Genomic DNA, 10,314 nt, shown 5'->3' with positions numbered 1-10,314 from the left:
GAAAATGTTTGTTTAGTTGACAGCGTCTATCTCTACAAGTTACCACAAAATATACACAACATTTGGAATTGTTAAATTATGATTTTGAAATACCTACCCAGGTAGCTAGCTAGCACTCACTCACATGGCTAACATTAGTGCTGTCATAAAAAGGGGCATGAGGGAAGCCCTACAATATTACTTCATTCTAGTGTTTGAGAACGCTTGGGAGCAGGAGCAAGCCATCTTCTCATTGGTTTTTAGGAGCAGATACCCACGTGGGTGTTTGAAAGATGAACTGAGGTCCAGACTCCAGTCCAGTTGGTTGTGGTAATGCACCTTAAAGTTGGTTTCCAACCGTCATATAAATTCTGAAGAAGAATAAGCCTGAAACGTACCCTTTATTTAACTAGGCAAGTCAGCCTGAAGGAAGAGAGATTACTAGAAAACAAACTTTTACCTTTTTATTTGTGGATTAATTGCCGGAGTAGAGGACCTTGTGCATTTAAGGTAAAATAACAACCCAATGTTTATATCCCAGGACAAATTAGGTAGCAACAGCAAGCTAGCTAGCTAAATCTCCATAAATATGTCATGTTTTTCGACCTATCCCCAAATTAATATAGTTGGTTCAGAGTTTGTTTTGGTATTTCAACATGCGTGTCCTGATCGTGTCTGGGGGACATGATATTATAAAATATTAACCACAGCCAAGTCCATCTCTAACACAGTGATTCAAGAACCTAAAAATATGGATCCATTGGAGTTTATTATAATTAGATTCCATATGTGTTGATTCAAGAAGTGCGGCTGCACTTCCTGATTTGGCCTCGTTTTTCATCAATGTTCATTAAGAAATGCTAGCGGCTGTGACTGAAGACAATCATTTTATTGGGGTGTGACTATTGTCCTTCCTCCGTCTCCTAAGCTAAAGTTAGGCCGTATGAATAACTAGACAATGTTTATAAAACTATTTATAAGAGGCACATGTATTTATTTGATTAGCAATGCATTTCGATGTTTTGATTGTTGATCACCTAGTATAAAGAGATGCCAGTTGACGTACGACGCCTCCTGCCGGCCATGTTAGAAAACCACCGCATTTATTCTTTCGACAACAACAGCTGAGTGGATACCCCAAGCTGCATGATAACATTGCCTAAAACTAGTTGATTTATATCACCACGGTCAATTTCTGGTGATGGGAAATCGATGTTTTCTGAAACTTGGGGCTTTCACCAAATTGTACCGAAAAAAGGTTAATTACTCTGAGCTTTTAACACAGTGCGCATCAGTGACATCTGCTGGTCAGCATGTTTGATGTTTATATGCAGTATACTTGTTTTCCCGATGCATCCATCAAAACGTCGTGGTGCAATGGGTAGGTGTGAGCGTTGATTTAATACATTCAATTAGAATGTGGGATTCACATCCTATTTATCCTTTTTGCCGCCAGTTTATTAAAAACGGGTATTATTTAGGATCCCAAAGACAAAACATTATCATAGGTTACACAAAAAAAGTTTTATTTGAACAACTATGGGAAGAAACGACATTTTCAACCATAGCCAGGATTATATATTGTGCCTATGCTAGTGTCTGATCCCAAATCGCTGCCCCTACCTGCACCCAGCGTTGATGTACTAGAATATTTAAAAATCGAAGTAAATTGGTAAATACGGTGTCCAGTAGAGGTCGGTGTATGTATAACAGAAACATTTTATTGAAGAAATTCCGTGGGATCAAGAATTTTGCAAATCATGGTTCGAAAAAGCACACTAGCTCAGTGTTTGAAACGAACAACTTTACAAAATATGGTGGTTACATGGCATGATTTAAGATGTTAAATAAAAAAAACTGAGCAGCCTATGCTTATCTAAACTCAGAATATAAAAGTTAGAAATACAATGTAGCTAGTTTAATCTTGTGCTGTTAGAAGACGACTGACTTTCGCTGCTCTACAGGCTGAGCCACCTGTCAGGTGAGAAAAGCAGAAGAATATCTAGAATAAGTCTAAGTACTGTGCAGCAGAGGTCGTTGTTTTGGAAGCTACTGACTTGGATCAAACGAAGCTTTTTACCTCATTTATCACGAGGTAACTGCTTGTCAACTTTACCTTGGGTTTTAATTAAACTTTTTCCACTCACTTTTACATATTGACAACAAACTTTGGATACATCATTTGATAATTATCAATAAAAACTACTATAGTTGTTTCATTTACAATCACTGTTCTGAAAAAGAAAAAGTCTCAAGATTCGATACTGTGTTATGGTTTCAGGATAGATTAATCCGCCATTTGGCTGTACGCCCTGAACTATCTTTCACCTGCTAAAACTGAATTATCTAGACAAAATTCTAAGATTCTTGAAAGCTCCCAGCAGAGCTGGAATGAGATCGGCACTCTCATGCCTTCTTTAGAGCAACTGGAAACTCAAATCTCCGACTTAAGTGCGTTCAAAATAACTGGGAACTCTGGAGGAAAATATGAGCTCCGACTGGAAATCCGACACCTGTCAGATGATACTGTGACGCCCGAAGCTTCGAACGTCATCCTCACATGGTATTGTTACTTTGACGCAAGCATTGAAACGTTGTCGAATCAGTAGTGCTTAGAAAACTGCATCGGAGCTTCTGTATTAATCATCCCGTCACTACCTTCAGGGATCCCCAGACCCTCCTCACACCTCTCTTCCTTCACCAGCAGCACCTCTAGACCCTCCTGGAAGAGACAGGTGATACAAATTACACAGACATACACTACCCTAAGGTACATACACGGATAATAAACACACTTTCAACATGGAGTATTAACCCACCCTCACTACATTTGAGTCCTATACTGTAGTTACAGAATGACTTCATTGTTGTTAAACTCATCATGGTGGACAAAACAATGTTGTGGGTAAAAATAACTTAAGTCAAGTCAGACAAACCTGACTAAAATATTTTGACATGTACAGTAGGTGTTTGTTAGTGTGTGGGTATGTGTAGGTATATTTAGTAAGTGTACATTATATTGATTATAAAGCACTCTCGTGTGTAGGCAGAATAGGGCGAGATCCGAAGTGATATATACTAAAGAGTCTCAATGAAAGTCTTAGAATGAAAAGTCCCATTTTGTGTTTATTAAACATAAACAAGTGTTAAATACACCATATGAAAACCACACATAGACGCATCTCTGTGTGCTTAGCAGACATCTCAGCTTGGATGTCGGCCCACCACCTCAAGCTCAACCTCGACAAGACATAACTGCTCTTTCTCCTGGGAGAGGTCTGCCCACTCCAAGACTTCTCCATCATGGTTGATATCTCCACTGTGTCCCCCTACAAGAGTGCAAAGACCCTTGGCGTGACCTTGGACAACACCCTGTCATTCTCTGCAAACATCAAAGCAGTGACTTTCCTGCAGGTTCATGCTCTACAACAGTAGAGTACGACCCTTCCTCACACAGGAAGTGGCGCAGGTCCTAATCCAGGCTCTTGTCATCTCCAGTCTAGACTACTGCAACTCTCTGTTGGCTGGGCTCCCTGCTTGTGCCATCAAACCCCTGCAACTTATCCAGAATGCCAAAGCCCGCCTGGTGTTCAACCTTCCCAAAGTGTTCAACTGCTCCTTGGCACACTCTACTGGCTTCCAGTCGAAGCTCACATCCACTACAAGACCATGGTGCTTGCCTACAGAGCAGCAAGGGGAACTGCCCCTCCCTACCTTCAGGCTATGCTCAAACCCTACACCCCAAGCATTCTGTTCTGCCTCCTCTGGTCTCTTGGCCGTCCCACCCCTACGAGGGATCAGACCCCACTCAGCCCAGTCAAAGCGCTTCTCTGTCCTGGCAGCCCAATGGTGGGACCAGCTTCCCACTGATGTTAAGACAGAAGAGCCCCCCCCCCTACTTGCTAAGTCTGTTATATGTCAAATTTTGAAAAAAGTACACTGAATGTGCGATTGCGTTGACTCCTACCATTCGTTCATTTTGATACAGCGCATCAATTTCTTGGATTATCAGCTGTTATCAAACACATGAGTCGGAAAAGATTAGTGAATTCTACTAGATCAAATGCCAAAATGAATATGCAGTTTAAGTATGAAGTACGCTAGTATGGGTATTCGGACACAGCCACTGCCTGGATGCAATATTCTACACAGGAATATTCAACACTGAAATCTGTTACATTCTGTTTAGAATAACAAGAATATCTTTGTCTTCAATGCAAGGTTTGATCTAAACGTCAGAAGCTATCGAGTGGAATGGTTACTTTCTACGTTATATAGTGAAATGTTTTTTCTGCTGGTGTATCCTGAGGTAGCTCCTATGAGAACCTCTTCCTGCAGTGCTTACAGGCAAACTGCCTTTCTCCCATGTGAAGCTTCAGGTGCATCTTCAGCTGGTTCTGGTGGGAAAAAGTATTTCCAAACTAGTGGCAGCTGTAAATTTTCTTCCCTGTGTGGACCCTCTGGTGCCTCTTCAGGCTGGACGAGTGGGAGAAGCTCATGTGACACTGGGGACAGCTGAAGGGTTTCTCACCTGAGTGGACCCTCTGGTGGCTCTTCAGGTTCCAAGCCTGGGAGAAGCACATGTGACACTGGGTACAGCTGAAGGGTTTCACCCCTATGTGGACCCTCTGGTGGATCTTCAGGTTGCCAGACTGTGTAAAGCGCATGTGACACTGGGTACAGCTGAAGGGTTTCTCCCCTGTGTGGACCCTCTGGTGTCTCTTCAGCGTGCCAGCCTGGGTGAAGCGCATGGGACACTGGGTACAGCTGAATAATTTCTCCCCTGTATGGACCCTCTGGTGAATCTCCACCTTCTGGGGGCAGCTGAAGCCTTTGTTACAGAACATGCAGAGGAACCGTTTCTCTTTACTGTTACCTGATGTTTCTCCCCCTCCCCGAGTCTTGGACCTTACATCCTTTGAATTCAATACCTGATCAAAAAGGACGCAGCCGTGTGAATTGGAAGGTGCCATCGATGTGGACTCTGGGTCTGAATCCCTGAACGCGTGTAAAGGGGAGTGGGTTGCGATATTTGGATTTGGCTCTAAGCTTTCCCTGTAGTCTAAGAAGTCACTAGTGTTGCCCTGCGACTGTCCTTCTCCTAAGTGAGTATCGTCTGCATTCCATGTCAGAGGAGGGTCGCCCTCCTCCTTCACAGTCACCTCATCTACAACCAGACCCTCCCCTTTCTTATCTAGGGACCCTTCAGAGTATACACTACTGCTGTACTGGTTCCAGTCCCCTCTCATTGGATTAGTCTGTGTATCTAAGCCCACAGGCATGTCACCAGGTATCATCTCTGTCTCTGTAGTGTATGAATAGGACGGATCATTGCTATTCTGTAACGTGTCACTTGAGTCCTGATGGAACAGAACCGTCCTCGGGCTCCCGTAAACGAAATACTCTGAGCGGGGAGCAGGAGGACCGCTCAGTCGCTCCAGCACTGTTAAAGTCGTAGTGTCCGACTCTGACTTGAGGACAGCATTCAGCGTTCCACTGACATCCGTGATGCTGTGTCGGGTCCTGGGCAGCGCTGGTGTGGTGGTGGGGTCCTCCATGGCTACATGGGGTGCCACTCCAGACGCTGCACCATCCTGGATGTCTCTGCTGTGCAATGGGTCCTCTCCTTCAGACCTCTCCAGCTTGACCCCAGGACCTGCAGCCTCTGCATCTGCAGACTGAGACAAGAAGAGGGGAGGTTATTAGCGGTACAAGAGTTGAATTAGATAACAATGTCATAGGGAAGTCTCACAAGCTCCCCTACGGCAGATAAATCAGGATGTACATGTAAGCAAGTGAATAGCTGAGGGGAGCCTTTCTGAAACAAACTGATCACATTTGATGTACTGTCATTTGTTACACTATAACACTAACCTCTTTCACGATAACATGCTGGGGTGAGGTTCCACTCCCCTCATCTATAGCTATGGGTTGGTCATCTCTCCACACGTTGTGTCCAACTGGCTTCATAAAGCTCCTGTGGCCTTCACCTAAAAGAGTGATTGTGGGAAAAGGGATGGTGAAATTAGGTAATTAATTACTGTCAATGCGCAACTCTATATTGTACACTATTGGCACTGTACATTTGGCAAGGAGGATGTAAGGTAAAACTTCTTTTTGATATGCTATTTATTGGTGGATTGATTATGTTCCTTGCGTCACATTAGTTTAATTGAGCATGACAATAGTAAATTCAGCAAATCAAGAATCTGCTTAGAATATGGTATTGTGTCTTCGTGCAAGAATAATTTGTTCTTAATTGACCTGCCTGGTAAAATCCATAAAAATGTACAAGATAGTTAAGTAATAAGGTGAAGTATTGCATACTATCCAAACACTGACCAAGACCCAATTATGGGTAACACATGTGCAGAGGGGAACGGGGCGACATGCCCCACAGCCTCGGCCTTCTGCAAAATCAAAATGTACCTCTTGCCATTCCTCTGTATCGGTCGAGGATCTTGACACTACTGGGACGACTAGCGAGGACGCGCTCTCGCGCTGTCTTCTCTGCGCGCTCCCGTGCCACTTTCAGTTCTGTTCGCAATACACTGTTTTCTTTCTGGCTTTGAGTTATTTCCAAACAAAACACTGCATAGTCGTCGTCGACGAGTTTACAGACCTCTGCCACGGCTGCATTCGCTAGCACCTCCATAATGGAGGCTATTTGAGTGTGAAAAACCATACGTTTAGCCATTGTTAGCAGCTACTAGCTAGCTTTACTTAAATAACATCAACCAAATCCAGTCTCCAACGCGAATTAAATACTACCTGGGGTAAGTATGTGATTCTTTGCAGATAAATGAGTCATATGTTGAGTTCCAGGGTGTTAATAAACGTCTAAATAACAACAATAAAAACACTAACGTACAAAATTGTTCTTGATTTAATGTTCACTTCCGTTAACACTGACGAAAAAGGATCTAATTGGTTGGCGTCATAGCTCAAATGGTGTGGTTAAATGAAAAAAGGTATGCGCGCTGTTCTTTGAATTACGGTACTTACTGATCAAATCTCCTATTCATGATCAGTATCTATCTTTCAAGCTTAGAGCCGACTTGTTTAGAAAGAATAGTGTGTTAGCAAGAATACTGTAGAAAATATTAGAATTACTTTATTCCATCTACATCACATCAGTAAGGTAAATATTTAACTATACTTGTTCTAGCCTAGATTTACTGTCTCTAAAAACAGGTATATACACAAGCCTGTTTCAAATGACAAGTTAATGAGGCGTATGTGGTTAATTACCCTCTTAGCCCTAGTGTTAGATGGGTACCTTTTTTGTGGTGAATGCCCATCCTGACCCTGTCTGTATTTATGGGGTAACCATGAGGTAGCTAAGGAAGGCTAGACCCAGGTCCAGGCCTTCTACCAACCCAGTCCCCAGGCATTAAACAAGACCCTGAAGAAGAAGACAGACTTGCTGATAGACTACCACCCAGAGGGGTCTCCCACCACTCTCTGTGAAGGCTGAAGCCCAGGGTGACCTGCTCTGTTCATCACGGATACTGTGGTGATTGTATCATAGAGAGAGACCCTCCTATCTCTATCAGCCCCAGGCCCGGCTTCATCCTGCACTGAGACTGTGAAGAGAAGGGTCTGGGCTGCAGACTGGATCCCTGACTGGAGCCTCTGTCTCTATGATGACCACCAGGACTGAAGTTATTCAGTCCACCTGTCCACTGGTTGTGTTCTGTGTAGTGGTGGAGTCTCTGTCCCTCGTGGTTCGTTCCCGGTTTCTACTCTGGAATAAACAGCGACGGCTCCTGATCCAAGGTCCTGATCTGGGGCCATGGTTGTGACCAGCCGCTTCAGAGGTCCAGTCTCTCCTACCAGCAACACTGGATATCAGCAGGTCCTCATGGACAGCAGACTGTGTAAACACAAATTGTACAGAAGAGCATATAAAGGTTTATATAACAAATGCATTGCTGTACAAACAGAAACATGATATTATTAAATGTTAACCACAGTTAAGCCCATCTCTAACACCATGATTCGAGTACCTAACAATATGGAGCCATTAGAGTTAATTATTTAAAAAATGTCCTTATGTGAATGAAGTATAATGTTTTGTTCGACTGTGACAGGGGAAACTCAGTCCCTGCAATGATACAAGAATAACCAAGTCAGTCAGCACAGAGTGTGGGAAATGTGGGGGCCAAGCAGGCTACAACTAGCCAGCTATGTGTGTGGAAAACATTTAATCACAGGTAATGTATTATATGGAGCTATACACCTTTAATAATGCTAGTCCATAACTCCCTTGTGTTTAACAGGCAATCAGTATCACTCTTGAGGTTTAAGGTCAAGGGAATATGTAAATGAGCGGTCTTGCAGTTTGAAGTGTGCACAGTGTTAATAGTTACTATGCTTCAGTCTATGTAATTGCAGATGACATGATAATTGCAGCAGCCACCAAAGAAGAACATGATCACATTCTACAGCAGGTGATGGGCAGAGCTATCCGTCTGAATATGAAGTTCAATGCTGACAAGATGCAATACATGGTGAGTGAAGTGCATGGGACACATCAGCGCAGACAACTCCAAGGTGATAGCAGTCACACAGATGCCCCCACCAGAAGACAGAGTTTACTGGGTATGACACATTTCCTAACCTAGTATAACCAAGATGAAGCCACGCTCACTGTACCACTCAGAATGCTCCTCAGGAAGGACATGGCACGGCAGTGGCACCCAGAACAACAAGCAGCACCGGAGAGTGTTAATCGTTACTATTCTTCAGATATAAAGCTAAAAGTAATCGTACTTCAGTCCCCATTGTCAAGTTAATTTTACAGTGCCACCTAGAGCACGAGTGGTAAGACGTTTAACTTTAGTATAGTCCATTTGTTACTCCACTGAGTACTTGTATCTGTTTGTTTTGCGTTGTTGGTCTTTGCTAGTTTAATGGTCCAGTCGGTAGGTAGCTAGGATTCACTCACTCACATGGCTGGTATCACCGTCATGAAAAGGAGCATGAGGGAATCCCTACAATATGACGTTTTTCTAAGTAGTGAGAACGCTCTGGAGCAGACAATGTTGAAAAGTAATTTTTAGACATGTACTTTTCTTAAATGTCGTTTTGCAATTCACTAAAACAAGCAGACAAGATTTGTGTTTGTACCTGGGTAACCACAGGTTCTTTTCCCTACAGGCAGGCATTCTATCTAATACTGACTGGAACTATACACTATACATGGGCCGAATGGCCTCTCTCCTGTTTGGATCTTCAGGTGCATCTTCAGCTGGTGCTGGTGGGAGAACCTCTTCTCACTGGGGGCAGCTGCAGGATTTCTCCCCTGTGTAAGAAATCCTATGGTGCCTCTTTAGGTTGAACGAGTGGGAGAAACTGTCCGGGAACAAGGTGGCAGCCGAACACTTGCCTATTAATGTTCTGTGGGGACCCCAGGAAGAGTAACTGCTGATTTTGCAACAGCTAATGGGGATCCAGAAGAAGTTGTTCAAAGAGAAAGCCTAATGTTGCAGAAACTTGGTTCAGGATCTCTGGAGGTATTTCAACATTCCCTGGCCTTTCAATCAAATGTAAAATGTTCTGTTATATAACAATCCTAAATTGTAGCCTATACATTATGGCAATGTACATGTTTTCATTTAGAAATCTACATCTTGCATGTTTTTGTTTACATTTACAAAGCTCATATCTCCCTCCGATTGTATGGTTATCTTTTGTGTTAATGATTTAAAGTAAATATTTCTCATGACATTTCACAAATGTCCCATTTTGAATCGATGATCAACACTGGATGATTTGGATAAATAGCTAGGTTTGCCTAAAACATTGGAAACATAATATATATATATATATATATATATATATATATAATGACCAGTCTTTAATCAAAATTTGGTTGTTCTTGTATTTCCACAAGTGCATTTCTTTGAAAAACAACAATGATTGGGTTTAGATCTGTTAAATCGGTGTTTCCATTATTTTGTATAAGTGACTACTGTAAGCAAGTTCAATGCTATGCTCTTGCTGGACATATGGTTGAAGTGGTCAGTTGGTTTTGAGATCTGATTTGGCCTATTAAATTACTGAACACATTATTGGTCAATTGCATTTGATTGGTGAGTGAAAAGTAGTTTCTACCAATGGTTCTCACATACTGTATAGACAGTATGTAGGCCTAATAGTACACAACAATAATACATCACTAATAGTTAATTTCCAGGTAATGACCCGCAGCTAATCAGTGGCTTCCTCTTTTAATCAAGCACACATACACACACGTGCGACTCAAATCATTAGTATTGTAACATTAGTAAGGCTAAGTTATTCATTATTTATATCCGTCTACTTCAGTGG

At 42.5% G+C, this 10,314-nt stretch overlaps 1 protein-coding gene and 1 long non-coding RNA gene across 4 annotated transcripts; one reads left to right on the top strand and one right to left on the bottom strand.

Annotated features, from left to right (window-relative positions):
- Nucleotides 1–1,552: 1,552 nt before the first annotated feature.
- On the bottom strand, nucleotides 1,553–6,881 carry LOC120052943 (zinc finger protein 566-like). 3 transcript variants are annotated; one of them, XM_039000183.1, is made up of 4 exons: nucleotides 6,409–6,863; nucleotides 5,854–5,969; nucleotides 4,511–5,657; nucleotides 1,553–2,701 (listed from the first exon to the last, which is right to left on the bottom strand). In XM_039000183.1, exons 1-4 carry the CDS (start codon nucleotides 6,674–6,676, stop codon nucleotides 2,661–2,663), a joined length of 1,572 nt encoding a protein of 523 aa, XP_038856111.1. In that variant the 5' UTR covers nucleotides 6,677–6,863; the 3' UTR covers nucleotides 1,553–2,660. The 3 variants fall into 3 exon arrangements, with proteins under 3 accessions (XP_038856111.1, XP_038856112.1, XP_038856110.1); XM_039000184.1 differs by lacking the exon at nucleotides 1,553–2,701 and having other exon boundaries at nucleotides 3,485–5,657; nucleotides 6,751–6,881; XM_039000182.1 differs by lacking the exon at nucleotides 1,553–2,701 and having other exon boundaries at nucleotides 3,485–5,657.
- On the top strand, nucleotides 6,490–10,052 carry LOC120053023. The gene is made up of 2 exons (XR_005477425.1): nucleotides 6,490–8,492; nucleotides 9,142–10,052. It is a non-coding gene; the product is annotated as an uncharacterized LOC120053023 (long non-coding RNA).
- Nucleotides 10,053–10,314: the final 262 nt, after the last annotated feature.

Source organism: Salvelinus namaycush, chromosome 8 (genome assembly GCF_016432855.1).
Source record: "Salvelinus namaycush isolate Seneca chromosome 8, SaNama_1.0, whole genome shotgun sequence".
Lineage (NCBI taxonomy): Eukaryota > Metazoa > Chordata > Actinopteri > Salmoniformes > Salmonidae > Salvelinus > Salvelinus namaycush.
Note: the sequence above shows the minus strand (reverse complement) of the source record. Positions and strands in the feature narration are given on the sequence as shown.

Bases quoted from the DNA above. Each gene is read 5' to 3' on its own strand.
- LOC120052943 (XM_039000182.1), bottom strand. From the start codon at position 6,676: ATGGCTAAACGTATGGTTTTTCACACTCAAATAGCCTCCATTATGGAG. The intron at 5,970-6,408 runs GTACATTTTGAT...TCACTCTTTTAG, and splicing joins ATACAGAGGAATGGCAAGAG to GTGAAGGCCACAGGAGCTTT. The intron at 5,658-5,853 runs GTTAGTGTTATA...TTCTTGTCTCAG, and splicing joins AGCATGTTATCGTGAAAGAG to TCTGCAGATGCAGAGGCTGC.